General features: G+C 43.8%; 2 protein-coding genes across 8 annotated transcripts in view; one reads left to right on the plus strand and one right to left on the minus strand.

Annotated features, from left to right (window-relative positions):
* FHIP1A (FHF complex subunit HOOK interacting protein 1A) overlaps positions 1 to 20585 on the plus strand; it is a 94621-nt gene extending 74036 nt beyond the window's left edge. For all 7 annotated transcript variants that reach the window (XM_084516789.1, XM_084516788.1, XM_084516793.1 and 4 more), the window contains 6 exons: positions 186 to 265; positions 1741 to 1928; positions 2413 to 3450; positions 6509 to 6687; positions 6968 to 7106; positions 11334 to 20585. In XM_084516789.1, the coding sequence (XP_084372915.1) occupies positions 186 to 265; positions 1741 to 1928; positions 2413 to 3450; positions 6509 to 6687; positions 6968 to 7106; positions 11334 to 11584 (1875 nt within the window). In that variant the 3' untranslated portion in view covers positions 11585 to 20585. The remainder of the gene's footprint in view (positions 1 to 185; positions 266 to 1740; positions 1929 to 2412; positions 3451 to 6508; positions 6688 to 6967; positions 7107 to 11333) is intronic.
* A 743-nt stretch (positions 20586 to 21328) lies between these two features.
* The window catches only part of GATB (glutamyl-tRNA amidotransferase subunit B), a gene marked incomplete at its 5' end in the record, with an annotated part of 43209 nt that continues 41221 nt past the window's right edge, over positions 21329 to 23316 (minus strand). The window contains one exon of the mRNA XM_084516806.1: positions 21329 to 21806. Within this exon, the coding sequence (XP_084372932.1) occupies positions 21678 to 21806 (129 nt within the window). The 3' untranslated portion in view covers positions 21329 to 21677. The remainder of the gene's footprint in view (positions 21807 to 23316) is intronic.

Genomic DNA, 23316 nt, shown 5'->3' on the forward strand with positions numbered 1-23316 from the left:
CCAAAATGTAACATGGTGTATGTATAGCTCAAGACAACTTAATAAAATCCCATAGGGGTGCTGACAAAGTGCAATAGCATAGTAACAGTAACTTAAAGCATTATGTTCTGGCAGAGTCACTCTGTTATGCAGAATGGAAAGGTACAATTTCCAGATCAAAAACTGAAACATTTATCATTTTCTAGCTCTGTGTGGTCTCCTTGGCACTGTTCAGAACACTCATTGGCTTGCATTGTGAAGACGTGATGTTGCAGCTAGTTTTAAGGTAAAGCCCAAATTCTTCTTTCCACTTTTCATTCTAATTCTGGGACGTGTAATCTCAGCCTATGGATGCAGAGTTAGATGGGGGTTCTCCAAGACAGCAGAAATGCAAGCTACTACAGAGATAAGAATATTTACGGTTCTGACAAAAGTATGCTAGACCTGTAGAAGCGTGATTTATGTCCTGTGATCTTCAGGAACAAGAGATTTTTCATGTGATTTATTTCTATAAAAGAGAGAGAAGAGAAGCTAAGAATATATTTATCACCTTCAAACTGCTTATTCCCTGCTTTAAAATGTATAATTCTTCTCTCCTACATGTTTTCTCTAGTGTATTATGTATACAGAGGACCTGTATATTTGCTTGCAGCTTCCATCTCTGTTTTTTCACCTCTGCTCAGTCCCCAAGAATATTTCAGGTTCCTGAACTGTTATACATAAATTGTTATGTAATGTGCTAGACACATTGATTATATATTACTGCTAACTGTTTGTTCTATGGGTTGCCTCAGAACACTACAGTTGTAATTGAGTATGTGGATTAGATTAGACTTAATCACTTATGTGGAAATCCTGGTGCAACTAAATCAAGGTTTTAACGTTGTGGAAGGTGTGACTGGAAGGTGGGACTGTTTCAGGCACCTGCCTGGCCCTCCACTGATAGGTGTTAAGGTGAAATTCCTTGCAGCTCTCTGACTGTTGTGCTTGGGAATGGTGTTAGGAACTCCGTGAACTCAAGTTAGATTGGGACTCCCCTACTAACTGCAGTACAGTCGAGTGCTGTTGTTTAATCTTCTTTTTGTTTATTTAGGGAATCCTTTAAAATTTGTTTGCATTTTAAATGGCAAAACATCAGCCCAGTTAACACTAAGGGTCTTAATAAAGTGCTCTTAAAAAGTTAAACATTCATTGCTCTAAAGAAGTTAAACATGAGAGTGTTCTTTCTCTGTTCCTTGTTCTCCCCATAGCTTATTCCCTCCTCTGCCCAAGAGCTCTTGATCTAGTGCTGTAAAACACCTTGATGACCCTTCCTTCCTTTTTGCTGGCTGCTTGCCTGGTACATGTAAACCAGCTCTCTGTGGTTTTCCTAGAAAAACAAATAAATTAAGGCTTCTGAGACAGAACTCTTTCATAATGGGAGCAAACCACACAGCTAGCCTTTGACTTCTGCCCATCCTACGCTTCCCCCATCGCTTCTTACAGCAGGCTTGCTCTGACCTATGAAGGAGCGCTCGTCTTCCCCATTCTGATGCAACTGATTTCCTATCTCTACTCTTCTTGACAGTTACTCATTGAACTGTAGCCTCACAATGTAAAGAGTCAGGGCTTCATGCTCTTGAGAGGTTTAGGATATGGATCACTGTCAAGATTATTGTTATTTCTTTTAATTTGGAGTGGGAAGGAAGGTGGAAAGGGAATTTTGTATGCGTTAGCTTTCTCTAACGTGGAAGGATGTAATGCTAGGCACTGCTCTTTCAGGTATCTGATCCCGTGTAACCACATGATGTTGAGCCAGCGGTGGGCTGTGAAAGAGAGAGATTGTTACTCTGTGTCTGCTGCAAAACTGCTCGCCCTGACACCAGTCTGCTGCTCCACCGGGATCACCTTGACTCTGGAAAGCCAGGGAAAAGATTATATTCTCTGGACAAAAGCAGCACAAACTAAAGGTAATTGTTGCTTGGGGGATGACCAGATCATGAACTGCAATGAATTTGGCTCATGGGAGGAGGTGGAATAAAAGTGGTGGGTAACAATAAACTGGGCAATTAGGCTGCACTGGAAAGCTGTTTTAATCCCTTCCGTGTGTCCAGGTCTATGGAAGCCTTATTCAACTTGGCTAGCTGTTAAAATACACATTTGTGAAAATAATGTACAGATACATGATGGCAATTCTTGCGGCTTCACAAGTGCTTACAGCTGCTTTACAGATAGGATGTGGGCTGGTCTCTCAGAAATACTGCATTACAGTGCTAACTTGCTAGTAGGAACAAGTTGTGCATTTATGAACAAATCTCTTAATTCTTTGATCTTCCTGCCTTATTGGGTGGTTGGGGCTAAAACTCCACCTGCCACGTCTTAGTGACTGTCTTGCTAGAGAACTTTTGTGTTGTTTTCTTATTGCATGTTATGAGTCATCTTCTTTATTTTCAGATTCTGGTAGAGGCCCTTGTGAATCCACCTGCATTGTGGAATGTGGAAGAACTGTGGATATCAGCTACCTGCAGTACCTGGGGGAAGCTCAGGAAGCCATCCTCCAGTGTCTGAAAGACTGTAAGGTTTGGTCTGCCTTATATGATGGAGTAAACCCCGATCCAGACACCTTTATCCAAACGCTTGCTGAGGAGAACGATACAGACGTGGAACACCCCATGTTTCGGCTCCAGCAAAGGACACCCAGCATGTGTAGCTCCTCTCACACAGCTCCTTTTGGTGAGAAGATGCAGCTGGAGCTAGAATGGGATGATAGCTACGACACAGGGATTTCTCCTGGTTCTGATGTGAGCTCACCCCATCCGTATGATGATCTGGGGAGCACAGAGATGCAGCCACCTATAGAGCCACCAAAACACATTCAGGAGATGAAAAAAAATGCGATCATGCTCATCAAAGGATCTTACATAGAAGAATCAGACTTTCAGGATGATGTTATGGTTTACAGATTATGTGCCCAGAAGGATACTCAGGAAGATAACTCCAAGGAGAAAACTTCAAATGTAGCCAAAGAACGTCAGGTTGAAAGCCAGACTGTTGTCAATGGGCCTCTTGCAAACAGCCAGCTGGAAACGGACTTGGATGAGCACAGTAAGACAAATTCAAGCTTGACTCAAGGTGTAATGAAAGAACATACAAACCAGAAAATGGCTGAGACGGATCCACAGCCAGATTTGGAGTTGAAGCTTTCTCCTCAGGAGGCAGATCACAACTTAAGTGTAAGACTGCTGAGCACAGATGGTGAGGATTTCATTGCACAGTATGACAAAATTATTAAGGAACTGGATCCAAATAATGCAAGCTTGGAGGAGGAAAAGTTGGACGCTCCTGACCCTGTGTCTCCTGCAGAAGAGGAGGAGGACTTTGAGAATTTCTCAGCAGACACCCCGTCTGCAGAGAGTGTGTCGTCTCCATTTGGCCCTAAGGAGGATCCCTCTCCCAAGCGTGCTACGAGGAGCCAGAGTGCTCCGTTTACAGGTGGCATGTCCTGTTAGTTACACACACAACAAATGTGAGAAGGGATGGTGGTCAAAGGTGGCCAAACGAGATGGCACTGCGCAGTGCATGGCGCGAGCACAGCGCAAGGAACAGCCTTGGCACTAAGGAGGCTGTGCCCAAATAGCTGGGACTGGCCCAAGGAGAGCGAAGGGGATACGACAGGGAAGTAGGGCAGAGCAGTGCAGTGACACGAAATCGTGGCTGCTCAGTTCTTTTGGGGCTTTTAGTTTTAATTGTTTAAAATCCTGCGATTATGTTGCTTGTGTCAGAGCACCGTCGTTCTAGGGGAAGCCTGGTGGTTGAAAGGGGGCCGGAGTAACTGTGCTAGCAGACAGAGCCCGGCTGAACGATGCGTTTTCCTGATGCCTTTCATCTCTGACGCTGTGGATGCGGCATGCCGCTATCCCCCCTCAGCTATTTCACATTTTAGCACGAGGTGGCAGCACGGGTGCCACGTCTGCCCGCGCCTGTCTGCGTGCAGCGCCCTGGCAGCCCGCTCCTCAAGCGCCAGGGCAGCCCTGGCTGCTGGCACGCTGCGCTGTCATGTGCCAGACAACAATTTCAGCTTGTTCTCCAGAGACTGGCCATAGCACTCCGGAATGACAGCGCTCCTGGAGGCTGCAGCGTGCTTTTGATCTGTGCTTGTGCAGCTCCTTGCACTGCAGGCTCCCAATCTTTAATTAGGTCTCCTAGATACCACAGTAATGCAAATAATAAAAAAAAAATAGTAGCGTGCCTGGGTTTTTCTCATCCCAAATGAGACTTCTGTAATCTGACGTCTCGTCCATTTGGAAGGAGGGGGGAAAACATTCATTTGTATCCATTGAAATGCAGCCCTTTCTGGTCAGCTGTGGCCAGCATGCCTGGCACTGTCTCCTAATTGAAAAACTCAGCCTGTTTATCCCGTCCATTTGCTATTTTCTCTGTGGTGGCAATTTCCTTGTATTAAAGGCTAATCACATTCAAACCTCTCCATTACCCATTATCTGCTGTCAAATGTAGCTCAAAAATGTTGTCCCTGTCTCACATTTTTCATCCAGTCCCTTCCTCCATTTCTTGCTTTTTAAAAACAGGAAAACAAAACCCAACCCAACCAAAAAACCACACTTTGCTCTGCATCCATAACATGTCTTACTCTTAGGCTGCTCACCTTGCTTTAGTGAAGGTCTCGGTGATCCTTGGTAAGGAATTGCTCACAAAAATGTCTCAGAAATGTGGGATTGCAGCGTCCTTCAAATATATTTAATGTGGAGAGCTACATTACATATGTAGATGTCTGGGATAAAGATTTTCGGTTGCTTTCAATTTTGGGGATGATGCCATAGGATGGATGGGGCTTCCTGCTGCAGGATCAGCTAACCAGACAGAGGCTCTCACCCCCAGTAACTCTCAGCAGTGCAAAGATGCTTTCTTCAGGCTCACAGATCTATGAAGAAAATGTCCCATTGATGTCTATATCCAATTTTTTTTTTTCTTAAAAAGAAAAATTAAATGTCCAATATGAGGTTAAAAACTTAAAAACCACAATCATTCCTGTTTGCCCCGGAGCAAGGAAGAATGTGATGTTCAGGAACAGGAACTTAGTGCATCACAGTTTTTGTTTTCTCCATACATCAGTGCTTGACTTCATGGCCATGTGGCGATGAAGTCAGGAAAGGAATATATTTTTTGTATTTTCATTGGTTTACTCCACTTCTTACCAGGCTTGCAAATTCTTAGTTCCTCTGATTTGTATTCTAATGATTTCTCGAAGATACATCACTCTACCACTGAGAATTTCATGTTGGTAACTTCTCTCAGAGTGGCACGCAGCATTTGTTACAGATGTCTAACTTCAGCTTTCCCTGCTCAGACCTGAAGTTTGACCTACAGGAGAGGAACTGTGAGCTACCTCAGCTGCCTCCACTGCAACCCCTCCTCAGAGAGGAGAGCTCCCGTTGCACCGTGGTCCTCAGGAGCTCTGTGGAAGTGTCCCCACGGACAGGAGAGCAGCAAGCAGTGGGTTATGTTGGGACAGGAGGAACCTACCCAGAAGTGCCAGTGGCCTGCGCCTTGTGCTGGGGCCTCGGGTGGCTGTTCAGCGTTTGTCGTGCTGTCACCCTGTCAGCCAGGGGTGCCCCTGGTTTCCCCGAGGGGTTGCACACGCAGTCGTGTGGCGGGGCTGGCTGCGGGCCGAGGGCTGTTCCCAGCGCTTTGCTTGTGATCAGGGCACCCCTCCAGCACCCCCTGGCAGTGCCACCCAGCAGCGCCTGTGATCTGGTGAAAGGCACACTCACCTTCAGACAGCTTTGTTAAGCTTGAGCACTACAGGGCTTGGTACCCTGGCGGTAAATGCCTCTGTATATCAGTGGTTATCCTCCAGCATGAATGCACAAGCTAAAGCTATTATTTATTGCTGACATTTATATGATAAAGACTACTTTTACAAATAATTTTGCTTATAAATCTATCTTAATATCTTCCCTGCTTTGTGTGACTGTTCGCAGTGCTGAAAATGCATTTTCTTGTGATGTGAGCTATTGCAGGTTTTGATTTTATGTTTAGAGTAGCATTTTTGTATTTTCTTTACAAGAGCACAGATTTTTGATAAGACTATCTGGCTGTAATTTACTTTGCCGAGTCCTTCTGTGGAAATAAGGCACAATGCCAGTGTAAAGGACAGATTGTTCAGTGGTACCATCCTGATTAACTTCAAAAGGCATGGAATGACAGACCATAACACATGAGGCTAAATCCTTATTGGCATATGTAAAGTAGAACGGTTGTGTATGTTAAATATGCTGTTAATGCAAGTGGCTAGCTACTCAACTGCTCCTACTCATGAAAGCTTTTAACATCTCTGTTAACTCTGTTTCGTCTGTTCAGTTATGTTTGTTTTTTTTTTTTTTTTTTCTCCTCGCTGTCTTTAATTAGCATGTAGGAGGTCTGATTTGGTTGGTTATAATGATCAAAGTTCCTTTTCCATGCTTATTTCCTGGATCTTAGGATTTTTCTTCTATGTAAACAATGGCATTGGTTCCTTCTCCTTTTCTTTCAGGACCGTTTATCAGCGTGGTGTTGTCGAAGCTGGAGAACATGCTGGAGAATTCCTTGCATGTCAATTTGCTGCTTATTGGGATTATTACTCAGCTGGCGAGTTATCCACAGCCTCTTCTTCGCTCCTTCCTGCTCAACACCAACATGGTGTTTCAGCCTAGCGTGCGCTCACTTTATCAGGTATTTGACCACCAGTCATGCCTATAGGAACGGTGTTCTTGGTGTCATGTTAAACTTTACTTCAGGTCTTTTCAGTTCCACCTGCTCTTCTCCCACCTGAGAGCCTTGCATCCCATTTCAATGTTTTAGTGATCTTTTGTGCAAAGAACTGGAAACTCTTCATGGCCATAACTTTTGTTGCAACTCTTCTTTAATGCATATGGAGAAAGGCTGAGCATTCAAGCTGTGGTTGCACAGGGAGCAAGGGAGTAAAAAGTGATTGTTGCTCTTCTTTTGGCAGGTGCTGGCATCTGTGAAAAATAAAATTGAACATTTTGCTTCCATTGAAAAAGACTTCCCAGGTCTTCTCCTGGAGGCCCAGCAGTACTTGCTTTTTCGTGTGGACATGGCTGATACAGCCGAGGAGCTGCTAACCAAAGGTAAATGTTAACCGCACCCGGAGGAGTGCTGGGTGCAATGACTCACCAGCCACCTCTCCCATTTGCTACAGCACGATTAAAAGTAGGTGTGGTGCGTTATAAATATCATTAACCAGATGCACCGTTCTGACTTGAAACTGATGATCCTCAGTAGGCCACAGTATAGGGATCTGTTTGGATATTCCGTGCTCTTTAGAAGCTTTTATTATGTCGTTGCTACAGAAAACGTCTGTTTAAAGGAGTAACAAAATCAGCTCTTGCTTGGCTTGCTGTCAGTTTGGCCGTAAACAAACTTGCTTTCAAGGCATGAGGTGAGGTGGCATATGTGCATGATTTCATTTTATTTTTAGCCTGACCTTCTGCTAGTCATTGGGTCTTTTTTTGATAAATGTAGGGAGGACAGAAATCCAGAATAAATTGGTTTGGGTAACAATTGAATAAGGCTTCATATCATAGCTTGGGCTTCAACTGAGCGAGATAGAGATGAGCCAGAAAACTTCAAATGTGCTTTCTTGAATGAAAACATAAAACATAAAAATAAATGGGGGGATATAAGTCAGGACACTTCAAGAGCAGCAGGGAGTTAAGCAGGTATTACCCCAGCTTTCCAGGGGACTTTGCAACATCTGCTGCTAGTCAAGGACAGTGTGTGCTACACCTGTCTTAACAGTTAACAGTACTTATGCTGCAGTGAGGGAAGCTAATAAAAATTAACAAAATGAAGACTCTTATGTTCTAATTAAGAAATTTCCAGAAGCAGCTGGGTTAGGGGCCCTGCCCTGGTATCATGTGGCTTCTCAGCTTGTTGCTGAGCAGGCAGGGTTGGGGTGCAGGTTTTCCTTAAAACAAATAAAAAAACCTACCACCACCACCAAAGAAAATAATTCCCATGTGATGAGAATGTGTAGAAGTTAGTGAGAGCTGTGACCAGATGTTCAAGAGATGTTCACCTGGGTTCAAGAGGCTGCATATACAGATGTTCTTATGCATCATTTGGAATCGGTAATGATCATCCTGCCTTGCCTAGACCTCTGTAAAGATGTTGTTTTCCTTGGATTTCCTTGGATTTCCAGAGGTGTGCAAGGCAGGACTTACATGCCTTCTTAATTGTGTTTTCATTTTTCAAGGCTCTGAAGAATAATTTACCTAGCTGCTAGTCAGCGTGGTGTGTGTTTGTGTGGTTTGCAGCACATCTATTTTGCAAAATTACGATCTTGCCAAGGCTGCCTCTCGAAGAATGAGCCTGTAGAAGGAACGTGCTGTAAATGAGCTGTGTGTTGCAAATATCGGGGGGGGCTTAGGCTCTGCGTTCTGGTACCATGGATTAGGAAGCCGTACAATTAGGTGATGTTGTGGCTGGCACTTGGGAGACAAGATTAGGAGGCAACATTAAATGTCCTTTTTTTCAGGTGCTAGCAGTAGGAACTTCTATATAATGCATTCCCAACAGAAATTCATCTGTCTGAGAAAACCCACAAGCCTTGCACTTAAGGGTTTTCAGTGCTGGTTAGTCGTATCTCAGTTAAATACCAGAGTAATTTGGGGCATTTATTTGTACTTCCTACATGTATTTTACGTCAGTTTTCTTCTGTGGGCTTCAGAATATGCCAGGCTGACTCATGCGGGTCATTATTTAAGATCTCAAAACAAGGCTGCTTAGTCACTCTGTTGGTACATTTTCTTCTGTCTTGTGGCAACCCCTGTAAAGAAGGCACCTCTTGACAAATGGATGGAGAGTAAATAAATGTCTGGATAACAGCAGATTTGGTTCCCAAGAAGGCTGGTGATGCAAGCAATCAAACTGTAATTCTTGGGGCAAGTTGGCTCACCAGTCCTTCGACACGCAGCAGGTCATTGTATTGATTAAAAGTGCAAGGGCAAGGCAGGAGCTGCTACGCTAATGGAAAATGAAAAAGAATGAGGAACTCGTACAGGATTCTTGTGTGGTGCTCACAGGTGACATTCAAGCTAATAAGGCATCAGCTGTGCTCTGGGGGTTTCTTCCCCAAACAGAAGTGATGAATAACCCCCCCAGATTTTCTCTAAAGGCCGGAGCACAACAGGCCACCTACAGAATTTGCATCTGAAAAACATGAGCCAGATTTAACGGGGAAAGCAAATGTAAACATGAAATATTCCAAAGCATTTCCCTTCTTTTGAGAGTGACAGCCTCCAAAAGCATTTGAGCAGGAAGGGCCGATTTGTTATTTTCTGCTTGCACAGTACTAGATGGTTTGCTCACACAGTAGTTGGGGTTAGGGTTAGATATGTAGAGTTTCGTGATGTAGATCCCATATGAAATGCTGCCCTTTTTCCAGTGCATTACTAACGCTGTCTCCAGAGTGCTCATTTTCTCAGTTTCGTGATTCAGTTTGCATTCTGACTGCAGAAAGAAGTGGACAGTCTTGGTTGAAGAAAAAAGTCAAATCTCTGATCCCTTGACCAGCTTACTCTGCCTTCCTTTTTTTTTAATATAAATATATAAAAAGTTTAAATCAAGACGTTTTTTGTTGAACTGTGTCAATTTTGATGCTTTATGAAGGGAAGAGTTTAAGAAAAAAAAGCTTTCAAAGCACAGTAACATTCTGGTTATATTGGCTAAACTATTTAAAATACTTGATATTAATTATGAAACATTTTGAGATTGTAAGAGAATCTAAAAGAAAATCTTCAAGGGAAGCTCAAAACTTCATCTTTTGATTGTAATTCATAATTTAAGTTGTTTTTCCTCCCACAGTCAGAATTTTCCACAGAGCTGAAATTCCTGTACTGTGTCTCTAGTAGACAGAAATTTGTAGAATAACAATATGAATGATTGATAAGTCTGGAGTTGGAAGGGTTTTTTGAAACTCGAGAAAAGTACAACTCTGTTAGATGATTAAGATTAAAATTTCTTTTGAGTAGTTGAAAGCTCACAGTGATTCCACAATGCCGGAGGAGAGCTACGGGAAAGAAACCCGAGCGCAGAGCTGTTGAACAGAGGAATTGCTCTGCCACATCGAGGGAGGCGTTCACCTGGGGTACCCCCATTAGCTGCTTGCAGATGTTTCAGAAAAAGGTTCATGTAACCTGGGACTGAATTGTTTTAGTATAAACTGCATGTGCTTCAAGGGAAACCTCTCCTTAATGCAGTCTTGTGGTGTTGGGCTTGTCTGCGGTACGTGAGTTAATATGACAGGGTGGGTTTTTGTTTGTTTCCTTGGTTGGCTCTAGGTTTTGTGTGTGTGTTCAATTATTTGCTTATCCAACTAATGGGAACATCCACTTGTAAGTCAGGCAGGATGCTAGCTGGCTGAGATCCTGGCCTCAGTGACATCTTGTGGCACGGAGTTCTGCAAGTTCATTTTTCTTTGTAAGGTATTTATTTCCATCAGTGTTAAATTTTGTCACCTTTTTAGTTTCGCTGAATAGCATTTAATTAAAGTGGAGTTCTGCTTCAGGATGAAACAAGGAGCACTTGATTGAAATTTAAGTGCTGCTGTCTCTGTAATTCCATGCGTCCTGATGTTTGAGCCCCGATCCCCTGAACTCTGGCATCAGAGATCATATAGCTCTAATGCCCTGCAGATCACATGGTGGTTTTCACTTGTTCTTTTTTTCTTCCTTTTTTTTTTTTTTTTTTAAATATTTAGCTGCTTTACAGGGAGTATAAGTAAGTATAGTTGGCAAGAGCTACAGCTGTAGGAAAATCAAAATTTCAGAAGTTTTTTCCCTTAGTTTCCAGCTTGCTTTAGATTCCCGTGGCAATTTTGATAGCTTGGCTTCAAGCCCACTTACGCAGTGATTCATGGGGGGAGGAGAGAGCCAAGTGGAGCCGAGTGATATTTTGATCTGGGGAAGGGCCAGAGTATAGTATTTTAAACTGAGGAAACCATGCTGGGTCTAATGGTAGATATTATCTATTTCATAAAGTAAATCCATATTACTCTTTCCCTTGATGACTCTTCTGCCCACATATTTCTCTCATCAGAGCTGCAGCTGAGTAATATATAACCTGGGGAAAGACGGCTAATAAAAAATGCAGTAGAAGCAGGCCATGTAGAACTTAAAAACTTTGGATTAGCGAAGTATCTGCCTCTGCAGTCCGGGTACTGTAAACTCCAGCTCTGAACGCAACCCTTGCAAACTGCGTTTGGTCGCTGTACAAATACCGTGTGCTTAACATACTAAGTCCTTTTTTTTTTTTTCTTTCTTTTCTTTCCCTCCCCACCCTCTTCCCGGCTTTAGGTAACGTCCAGCACAGCAGCAGCACAGGGAAAGGAAGGAACCTCTCCGAAGCTTCCCCGGCTGTACTCCAGCCTTTCCTGGGACATAAAGGAAAAAGGGGCCTGGCTCATCCCAGCCTTCCTGCGCACGTGAGGAATGCTGTCCTGGCAGCTGCCCTCTTCCCGGAGTTCCTGAAGGAGCTGGCAGCTCTTGCGCAGGAACACTCCGTTTTATGTTACAAAATACTGGGGGATTTTGAGGATTATTATTAGGAGGGTTTTTAAACATGGTTTTAAAATGCTTTTGGAGTTCAAACAGATTTTTTTTTATATAATGCAAAGCTGCTTACAAAAGAAGGCTGTACTTCAATATTTCCTGAAAATACTTGATTTGGAGGGGGAAGAGAGAGGCAAAATGTCATTCCACATTACCTTAGATTGGGTCTCATAATTTCCCTCTGTGCTACGTAACTTATTTTAGAGATCCCTGATACTGGTCTTAATGCAGCTTCCGAGTTCCTCTTTATGCAGCTGCACTTCTTCAGTGTCACTGACTCCTGTTGAATTTCTGCAATAGGCACTCGTAGGTTGGCTCAGTGGCAAATGTTTTAGCTTGTTCTGCTCCAGAAATATTCTTTTCAAAAGCCTGTCTGACAATGGTTTGTCTGGAAAAACGTTGCTCCATGGACAAAGTTTGGGGCAAAATCTGCACAAGTTCCCTTTCTGTGAGGGGCTGTGCTTCTCCATGTCTCTGCCCTCCTCCCCCCTTCCTCTCCTTCTCCCTGAGACGGGGTTCTTACCAGTCCACCTCCGAAAAGCCCTCTTTGACTGGTGGCTCAGGTTTGTGAATTCAAGTGATCTTATGTGTGTGAAACCCGTGACTAGCCGAAAGCAGGTGCCGGACCCTACACATACCGTGTTGCCTTATGTTGCAGACGGATCTGCAGCTATCAGCTGTTGGTCTTTGAAGTCAAATGAACTGTGTAAGTGGATGTGGATTGCAGACTGCCTGGAATTTTCCTTGCAGTTTCTCAGCATTCTTTGATAACTGCTGCATTGCTACCTAAACTCTCAAGCATGCCTTATTTAGTAAGATTTGCACAAAGTACAAAACAAAACGTGTCTATGCAAGTGGTGATTAATTTGTAGTTTGTTTTTATGCTTATTTTAATAAGCTAAGGAAAGGTATTCAATATCTTTCAGTAGTATTAAAAGGACAGCAGGCTGGTTTTGTCCTTTTTTTAATGAAAAAGGTTGGCTTGCTCCTGAAAGCTGTTCTGTTTTATTGTTCATTTTTTTTGGTTAAGGGAAAGTTGAATACTGTTTGTTTACTTTTAATTTAGGTGTTGACTTTTCCTAATATTGCACTTTTGGGATAGCGAGGGGAGGACCAGGCTATTCACCAGCTGCAGAAAAGGAAGCGGTAACAGGGAAAGCTGTCTGCTGGTGACTAACTGCTCGAGAAAATTCTCTTCTGTGAGTAATGGGCTTCATTAGAAGAACCCAAGCATGATGAATTGGTGCATCACCACTGCATTCCATCTTATCTCAGTAGCATAATTGTGCTTCCACTCTGCTCTAGCTGGCTACATAAAAGGGTGTTTGGCTCAAGAAAGTCTTAAACCCCCTTTTTCCAGGAAAGAAACTTAACAGCCTCCCCAGAAAACCTGAAGAACCAGAAATCGGAAATAACACTTGTGTGTGTTGGTTCCGCTCACTGTAATTCCGTAAGACTGGGATACTTCAGTCAATCACACCCCAATTTCCATACACATCTTCTCAGCGATTGCTTGGGGAAAGCTTATGGTAGTAAGAACACTTGGTTAAAAACAAAACCACCCCAGAAGAGTGTAATTAATTACAGATCAATTCTTGTGGACCTTGCAGTGCAATTTAAGCTCCTAAATCCTTTAGATGCTTGTGAAAAAATTGTACCTTTCATCTACAACTGTGAGAAGCATTCATTGTCAGACTGCTGGAGGCAATTCTAATGAAAAAAATCCCAAAGTGTACCTCTAACAAAATCACCTCAAGAATTTCTCTGGGTCTGTCTTTGCTTGTTTGCTGTACAGTCTTCACTTCGACCGTGGCTGGGGGCCATGTTGCTTCCTGGCTGATTCTCTGGTTTGCTTTCACTTCTAACTTGTCTATTTTTTTTTTTTTAAGCACCATTGCATTGCCATCCTGTAAATCACCTTCTGACCTCCACGTGGCCCTGTTTCACTTCACAAGCTTCTGTGGAAGCTGAAGTCAAAGCTGTGTTCTTTTTTTTTTTTAATTTTTTTCTTAAATCTCAGTTATCCAGGCTTGGGAGAGCTCTTCCCTTCTCTTTCTTTTTTCCCCTGCATTGCTGTTGTGAATGAGAGATGAGCTAATTAAGATACTTTATGTCATCCTGGGAAATGGTGGGCTCTTCCTCCACTCCTGCTATTACCCGAACTGCTGTCATTCACGCTGTACTCACGCTGTCTTTCATGCAGGCCGGGCCTGAAGGAGTTCTGTGGCATTGTGTGGAGTGTTTCAGCATTGTGGGTGTAGGGCAGGGCGTGCTGTGCTCCTCGCCTCTTCTGGTAGGAACTTTGTGAGCAAAAGAAAAAGACCTGAATAAACGTGATCAGCTCACTTCTAGTGGTTCAGAATCATGTGCTAGATTGCAAAAGTAATCCAATTGTTTTTTAAAGGAGGATTCCTTAAAAAAAAAAAAAGAAAAGGAAAATCAATTCTGCAGACAGATGCTCAAGGCAGTGAGCTTACTCTGTGAACCCTCCCTTCCCTTGTTTTTATTCTGAAACAACAATCTTTGTTCGCTGGGTAGGAGCGATTTCTTTTGAGATTGTTATTTTAACTGGTGTTTTCAACAAACCTGCAAAGTCACGGCAGTGTTAATCTCAGCAGGGCTATTAAGCTACATGGGGATTTTAAAATTTGGACTGCTCAAAAAAGCACCTGTAAATTTGAGAGAGGGGAGGATTTTCCCTCCTGGAAGAGGATAAAGTCAGCTGCAGGAGGATAAAGACAGCCAATGGAGTGATGTGGAGGACTTCTTGCTGAAAGGTCACAACTGTTTGTACACAGTGTCCCCTTGTAAGAGGGAAACCTGCCTGTCAGCTCCCCAAAAGGGAGAGCTGGATGAGTGCAGTGACCCTGGCTCAGGACCATAAAAATGACCACTGTATGTGTAACATTGTATTTCTTGGTTCCTGAGCTAAGTGGGGCTTGCAGCTATGACTCAGCTGTGACAGAAGCATAATGTCAGCACCCAGTGAAAAAATATTGGCAGGAATTACATCTTCCTGTCTTCAAAATGCAGAACCTGTGATTTATCTTGAAAATGTTGATCCTTAGAGATGAATCACCTTTTTGTGCGTAAGTTCTTCAGCTAAATGCTTGTTTAATAAGCTCCTTCCCTCCAGTTAGATAATGTATTATCCCGTCTCTCACCAACGAGACATCTTTTTTTTCAAAACAACAAAAAAAATTAATAAATTATGCCTCTGGTCTCTGCAGTCCAGCCGGTACTGCATTGGAGGGCACAGTGTTATGTTGCTCTTTCCAGGAGGGAGGCGTTCCACGATCCGGATCTCCCCATGCTCACGTGTGTGTCGCTGGAGTAGTCCCCTTCTGCACGTTGTCTCAGCATCGGTCATGAATGAAGTGCCCTGGGGTTGGCAGATCTATTCCAAAACCTGCAGGTGGTGTCTCAGTGATACCAAAGCTAATTTCCAGTCTCCTCTTATACGTTTCAAACTGTGAGTGCCACATTTTCAATGATGCAGCCTTTCAGAGTGGTTTTAAGCTGTTCCGTTCTAGCAAGGAATCTTTCCTGCTCTTTGAACCTGCTATTTTCTTGCAACCTGCCTATAAGGTGAGCACTTTGTGTCTTAAAACAGCTGCGGTCATTGTCCTTTACCTTTGACCCGTTTTGGATGCCTTGTAGTTTAGGCTCAGCACACACACGTGTTTCCTGTTGGGCTGATGCACTCAGCAGCTTTCATTCTAGACAGTATCACCCTTCGTATGTACTGATCTCTGAACACACATACACACACATCAGTTGCAATTCGTGTGCTGTGTTGTTGGCCCTGCTTAAATTTGGCTTTCCCCTATGTGCCGTAAAGGAAAATCTGGGATTTTAAAGGAGTCCGAGGTGTTGATTGGCGTTGCAGTTCCAGGTGTGAAAGATGCACTGCCGTGTTTGTGCAGGTAACGGTGGGGCTTCCTGCACTTGCCTGCTGTTTTTACCAAGGCTGATAAATTTCCTGGAATGGAAGAAAACCCCAGTGATTGGGGGTGGACTGGAGACATGGGCAGGAGCCTCGCTTTTGAATGGGAACAGAACTGGCAGGCAGTAAGGCTGAGCGGTGCTTCTGCCACCAGCACAACTCTAATTGCTCTTTGGTCCAGGCACGATGCCTGAGTGGTCTGCATGCTCCTTCTGAGAAAAACATTTGCAAACAAACTTACTGCATCCTGCCGAGTCCAAGCATTTAGGTTCAAGAGGTTAAGTCCTATTTACCAAGAGAAGCGGACCATCTAGCACAGCGTACAGGCATTCGCTCCCCTTTTGTGTGCTGTGCTTATGCCTTGCAGAAGGCTTCATGCTTCAGGAAGGTTTTTCAGCTCCTCTAGGAAGCTCTAAAATCTCAGGGTTGAGAGGAAAAGGATGGGAGCTGTGTGATTTGGCGCGGTGAAATTATGTCATTGTATCACTTAAATTTGTAGCCACAGCTCCTGTTTGAGGGCAGCTTGATTTAATAAGCAATTTACTGTGCTGTATTTACTGAAATTGCTATGTCATGCCTGCAGTTTTTATGACAGCTCCTATTAAGTTTGTAACATTTAAACTGCACCTGCAGTTATGAGAGAATACTGGCGTTTTCTTCTTTCTTTTCTTTTCTTTTGACTCCGATGCCTCTGGCACAGTACAGTAACGTTGCTGCTGTGTCTAGATCTGATTTAGCTAATTACAGTATGTTGTTCTTGCACGTTTTGAACATTCCCAGCAGAAACAGGGTACCTGACACCCAGGCTGTGCTGGCTAACGAGCAAACCCAAGGTAAAACAGCGCAGATTAGCAGGGGGCACTTGCATCTGTGTGAAACGCAGCAAAAATTTACATTTGTGTTGTCTTCACTTAACAGGGACCAGAAAGAAAAAGCTCATGGTAAACTTGAAAAAATGGATCTGACAGTATCCTGTGGTAACTGTCCAGTTGGGTAGTGCTGCCCAGTCATGTTTTGGACCAGAACCGTGTGAAGGAGGGTAAAAATTGCTCCTTGTTAGTGTGGTGTCAGATTTGCATAACGAGGTATTCAGATAATAGGACAGCAGTGCCAGCTGTCAGGCCGAAGGCAGCCAGGGAACGCAGCGCTACTTCGGTGACTTTGTTAGCTGTGAAAGCCCGACTCTGAGTAAATGTACTTAATTTTTCAGGGGCCCCCAGCTTTTCTGAACACGTTGTGGCCCTGCATCAACGTGCTTCATTTGTTACATGCCCAGTTGGAAGCCTCTTATTTATGAATAGGAGCATTACTTGTATTCTTAAATGTGTAGGTACTTAGAGTGGCGTTTTGTTGCTGACTGTGCAAATCTTCTTTTTGTTCATTGATTATAATGGTTCTTGTGTGGCAGCTGGATTAAATTAAGACTGAAGTCTCTGGGCTTAAAGCCCTGATGGAACTTTTGTGCAAAGGCTGCAGTTCTCAACCAAATAACTTTCTCTGGCGCTTCGGCAGAATGCCTGCATACAATTAGGTATTGTGGCCTGAATACCTGCAACCTTCCAGTTCCGACGAAGCCAATTCCATAGCAGCTGTATTTTATTGCAGTCTGCTTCAAAAGCAACTAGCTTGGATTCGGACCAAAAAAATAACGAGTTAAATCCAGGACAGCTAAACTGTGTTTGGCTGAGCGCTGCTGCGGCAGCTTGGCCAGGGCCCGGACAAAATGCCATCCTGCCCGTCCTCTGAGGGCAGGGAGCGGTGCTGGCTCCTGGCACTCCCTGCTGCACCTTGAGCCGAGGCCTCGTGCTGCTCCAGGTGCTTCCCCGTGTCCAGGCGTCGGTCTTAAAACTCCAGCGTGGTAACAGTGGGGTCTGAGCGCCTCTAAGACCAGTCTGAAACTAAAGGCTTCAGGAATGAGGAGGCAGAATGCAACTTGCTGGTGGCTATGCCAGCTTTGTGGGTGTAGCTGCTTGAGGTAATTGAAGCTGTGGTTGGTGCGGCAGTGTCAGGAGAGCTCTTGCTTTGGGCTTACGCGTAATGGCTGTGAGTGGAGGGAGCACTCCCTGGGGTGAAACTGTTGGAAGGACAGGAGGTGAGGGCCCCTCTCCACCTGTACATCCAAACAACCGTGTAACGCCTGAAGGCCCCACAGGAGATCTGGGGGCTGGGACTAAGTGCCTGCGAGGGCTGGCCCGACGCTCAGTAGGACCGCACACAGCTGCATTGCCCCCTGAACTGAACTCGCATCCCTCTCGTCTCGTGGCAGCAGCCGGGCACTCCTGCTGCCCACTGAAGCTCTGCTGTAGTGCGGTTAAATTCAGGCTGTATAGCCAGACATTGTGAGTTGGAGCACAGTCAGAAAAGGAGGAGCATTCCTGGCGGCGCTGTGTTCCTGCTGCAGTGACCCCTAATTACTGGTCTGGCTCGGCCCAGAGACTCTTCTGCCTGGAGTTTAAATTTACCATCACGATGGGCAGAAAAACGCACAGCAAATCACAGGCCTTGACAACTTAGGACTTGGGATTTTATTGCCTTCCTCACACTGTGTAGCAATATCATTTGCTCTTTCTCTGTGTTTTATATGAAAGTTTGCCACATCTTGCAGGGGAGCAGGGAAGAGATTTGCACCAACCAGCCAGCCCAGTGCAGGCAACCTCCTGAGTGTCCAGAGGGATAAATCTTGACCTCCTGTCTGCGGCAGCTTGGTTTTATGTGCCTGTTGTGTGAAGCATAATATAACAAACTTCGGGGTATTTGTAAACGGCATTACAAGGAAGATGCAGGCAATGAGGGCAAAAAGACTAGCGTGCTGTTCTGCCTTCTACCCTGAGCAGTTTTAGAAGAGAGAGTTGAGGGAAAACCTAACTTGCTTAAGAGAAGAAAAGCCACTCTACATGTCAAGCATACACACAGGGACATAAATTACTGAGAAGGTGCTGCTGAGGTCAGTGATTGTGAGAGTGTGTAGGTAGAGGGGTGCTCAGAACAGAAACGAGAACATTGCAGCGTGCTGACGCCATGCCACAGAGTGGAGAGGGGCTGCAGTGAAAGTGCAGTGTGAATATTCTAGCTGTAAATTTTTAGTTAAGGCTCCTATCATATGCTTCTATTTTTAACACAGTTAAAATTAAACTCTGCAGCCAAGGCTGAGCGCTAGAAATTCTTTCTTCGCTACTTCAGCTTTGCCAGCATCTTTTTTGTCAACTTTCTTCTCCTCTTGCACAGCCCCGGGTACGGGATCCCTCAGCTATAGGGGATGGTAAGTATCATCTCTCCGCCTCAGGGGTGACCTCCTAGAGGACTTTCATCAGCGGTTAGATGAGCTTGTCATGACAGTGTCTGGTGTCAGCTTTTAATTTGCGAGCATTTTCCTCGTCCCTCTGTTCATGGACGGCTACTGCTGAAAATCTGCACGAACCTGTCCTTAACTCACCCCGCCTGCTGCTGTTGCCCAGATGGCACCTGCACTCGGTAGCTCAGGGAGCCCTGTCACGGCTGTGCAAGGCTTACCAGTTAGGGGCAAAGCCCCCACCTTAATTCTCGAGTTGAGTTCCTAGCCTTGATACAACTGTGTTTAAAACAGCCTCTGAACCCTTCATCGCCAGGTTCTGCATTTTATCTTCCTGGACCTACCTGTCCTCTGTTTTTGGGGGTGGTTGCTTTTTATTATTATTATTTATGTAGTCTTTGCAATAGCAGATACAGAATTCCGTGAGGCTACTTCTGTCTTTTAATGTGCTTTGCAGAGTATTGCTATACACAGCTAAGCCAAAGCTGCTCTTGTGCTCAGTATGAAGTTTACTTCTGGGATGTTTAGAATTTGCCTTTAGCTCCATTTAGGACACAGTGTGGTGGTATGAATTTTGGTTGTATGGGTTTGCTCAGGGTGGCGTGGTGTGACTGACGAGCCCTTTACCGCAGGCTGCCGTAGTCAGAACCACGTGAGCTGGCCACGCTGAGCTTTCTTACCTCTGGCTCCTGCTGCCAGCTCAGACTGCTTCGAAGCTGATAGCTGCTATCTCCACGAATGTAAAAAAGATTCATCATCTTGAACTGCTCTGACTCAAAAACACTTCTCTTCCTATCATAAAGAAATTTACATTTTGTGTGTGTCTGCAGAAGACTTGTTTAAAAATTCAACAAGTGACTGGTTCTTAATATAGTTCAAAATTTATAGGCTGTGGCTGATCTTTACCTTCCCTCAAAGAGAAAGAATATTAAAATTATCCCTTTCTATCTTACTAGTTATCCACTGTGGCTGGCAGGTGGAGGTGAAAAATAGGTTGAGACTTAGAGTAAATCCAATTCAAGACCTAATGCTGTACTCATATAGAACTTGGCTCATGATTTTTAACAGATTTTGTACTGTATTAACAAAGTCTAGTTATTTAGGAAAAGAGTGGGTACAAAGTTATAACCATTGAAAAGAAAGACATTTACCAGCAGTAGCCATGCTACAGTAGTGGAGCGCCTTCCCTCTCTTAAATACAGCTTAATTGTTACTGTCCCAAATACAGTGTTGTGCTTCTCAACTCTTTATTTATTTTTCAAGAGGCACCCACTACTATAGAGGATAAACTCAGCACAACAGCATCAAGCTGTACAACAAAAAGCATTAACCTTGGAGGACAACCTTTTGGAAACAATTTTGTTTTTTTACACCCAGGAGTACCTTTAAATTAGGATTTGAGATTTCACACAGAAGCCCTTGTGCCTTTTGGGTTCTTCCTGCCGTGGCAGGAGTTGAACAGACCTCCAGTTCTAAAATGTAAAGTTTGCTGTATAGTCTAAACCTTGTATTAACTGAAAGTTTACACCACTGTGTAAGAGAAAATGGTACTTCTTGCTCATGCTATGAAAACATAGTAAAAACTTTTGTGTGACTGTCAGGCTACAAGAAAATCCTGGTTTTGTGTTTTTGTAAGGGTCATGGTTTTTGATTGCAACCATGTTACTGCTTTTTGTCAGCTGTATGACTTTTTAACTGTAAAGTTATTTTTATGTGAATTCTGGGTATACATTTTATTCATTAAATGTATTTGAAAGCCGTAGTTTTTTTCTGTCTTCTAATTCAGAGTTCAAAGGTGAACCGTGAGCCAATTTGTGCAGAAATCTTCTCCTTGAGACAAACGTTAGCAGTGATACTCATGAGAATTATCTGCCATCAACCTAGCCTGAACTAGCATTGCAAACATCACCTTTGCAAAAGGTGACTAAAAGCCCGGAGTATACCTGCTGCATGTCTTCTGTGGCAACATGTGCCCAGGGGGCACCTCTCCAGGAACAATTCTGAAGAAGCATCTCTGGGGTTGGAGGTAAATATGGTCTTTAAAATGTACCATTGAGCAGCCTCCAAAAGGGATGTAAGAACTCCAAAGAGCCCCCTGGTGCTAAATGGGATTTCCTGCCCTCCCACCTGTAAATTTGAATGGCTGCCCCTAGTTGGGCTTCTTGTTAATGGCTTGATCAGCTAAAGGATTTAAATATGTCAATGAGTTGGGAAGGGGAACTTAACTCTAGGACCATGGACTTCAGTGGACTTCTTCAGTGGACTTCAGGACTTTGTCCTTGTCCCGTACCTAAGAAACCAGGAAGAATGAGCACAATGGCACTTTTTTTTAATTCCCTCTTCTGCCAGGCATGCAGGCACATGCGGCCATTCTTCATTAGTCCTAGGTGTTTTGATTGTATCTACTAGTGTGCTCCCACTAATTCACAATGGGTTCTTAGTATGTACCACCAGGTTTATGCATTCAAGAGCTGTGAATTGCCCATCTCAGGATGCTAGAAGAGCTCAGTTTACACTTGCTTTATTACAAAACTAACGAATACAACTTACGCTCTGTATACTCACAGACTTTTCTGGGAACTTGTTCCCTGTGGCTGTATGTAAATTACATTTCTGAATGCCCCACCAAAGTGGAGGACATGTAAACAACTCCATCATCATCTGTTGAGGTGGTCTTTCACTCATCTGCCTTTGGCTGATGCAGCTGGGAAGGCAAGAAAGTAATGCTCCTTGCAGCAGAACCGACCTGGGGCACGTAATGCTGCCACACAAGGAGGCACCACAGTTAGTTAGCAGTGAACCACACGGGATGAAGCGTGTCTTCTGTAGACAGTTGTGCAGTTTTCCCTTGTGGCTACTCTGACAGCTTCTTCTCTAATATTTGCTTCACCAGAACAGGATTGGATCGGCCTTGGGTTGCTCTTTGAACCAGTCCAATTAACTTATTTACGACTTTTTGATTTCCTGCTTTTATCGCCATAACCTTTAAAAGAACAGATAAACACCATTGTTACTGGAAAACAGCGTCTTCACTCATTCATTGCCAAATCATGAATATTTTTGTCCTTTAAGACAAAACCTAAAGGTTTGTCCTTTGTCCAGCATGGTTGAACACTATATTTTGGGGCTAAGTTGTTGTTTATAAAAACTGCCTTCAGCTTTGCAATAAGTTCCTGCTCTGCTCCCCTGAGAAAACAGCAAGTCTCTGCAGCAGCAGGGCCTTACAACTAATAGAAAGATTTGTTCTTATTGAAAAAGCCAGAGAACATTTTTGGATGTAAACAAGGTCTGCAACTTGAACAGTTGACTTCCTGGAAAACAGCAAGAAAAATGAGATAGAGCCTATTAGCAAAAAGAAGCCTATCTTATGTTTTCTTCAACATACTGGTCAGGTATAATAATTTGCATCGAATCACAATCTATTTGATATTTGTGAGGTCCTTCAAGAGCAGACTCAGGTGGTTTGGTAACAGCACGTTGTTTCCTTTAAGCAAGGAATCCTTTGCAAAAAGCAAATATGGCCTCCTGTCAGGGAGGTGGTTTTCGGTGCACAATTACCTGCAAAATATCAAGGCCATGTTTAAAACCTAAGTAAAGAAGCTGTGGAAAAAAGTATTGAAAAAATTACTTTTGGACATTTCTAAATGATATGCTACTGCTGAAACACAAGCTTCTGGTCTTCATACTGTTTGAGTGGCAGGAAGACATTCCCCACATTGTCAGAATTACTGGGCAAAACACGATAGCTTCAATTAACCAGGACGCTGTATTTACAGACATTAAGGGAAGGATGGCTAACATATGAACCACCAACTGTGACAATGCTGAGCGCAAATGCAAATACGGCTGCTCATTAGGGTATCTGAATTATTGGCAGGCTAAAATCTTCTTGGTATCGTCACAGTATGGAAAGGACTCATTACGCCTTCCATGCTAGGAATTCCTTATACAGGGGAGAGTACGGTACAGCCTGGATGTTGTGTTTTCATGAACTGCTTGGTGTCGCTTTGAACAACTTTGTCGAGGTTAGTTCTTTTTAAAGAAAGTTGCTATCAGAAAGCAAGGCATACTTTTTTCCCCTGGCAAGTACTCAGCTAACTATTTTGTCATGCAAGCTCTTGCAGCAATTTGAAGTAGTGAATTACAGGGCTTCAAGGCAGCTGTTGCTGTAGTGAAAGATCACCTGGAAAAAGGAGGGAAGTGAGGCCATTCTCCTGCATTTGGCTTGACTCAAACAGGGGAAAGCAGAGAGGAATTATATTCTCAGGCAAGGCATTATTATTGAAATGGGAGTATAGTTATGGACCTTCAGCTTCTGCACTTCCCAATCAGTTCTAATGTTCTTTCTATCCACACTTGTGCTTCTGCTCTAGCCAGAAAATACAGGAGCACTTTTATCAGGCTCTGCAAATAAGTCAGTCTGATGGAGGTCACGCCGACCTACTGCAAGCTCATTTTCTTTATCAAAAGCTCTTGCAGAGCTGTTAGCATCC

This window comes from Aythya ferina (assembly GCF_964211825.1).
Source record: "Aythya ferina genome assembly, chromosome: 4".
NCBI classification, from domain to species: domain Eukaryota; kingdom Metazoa; phylum Chordata; class Aves; order Anseriformes; family Anatidae; genus Aythya; species Aythya ferina.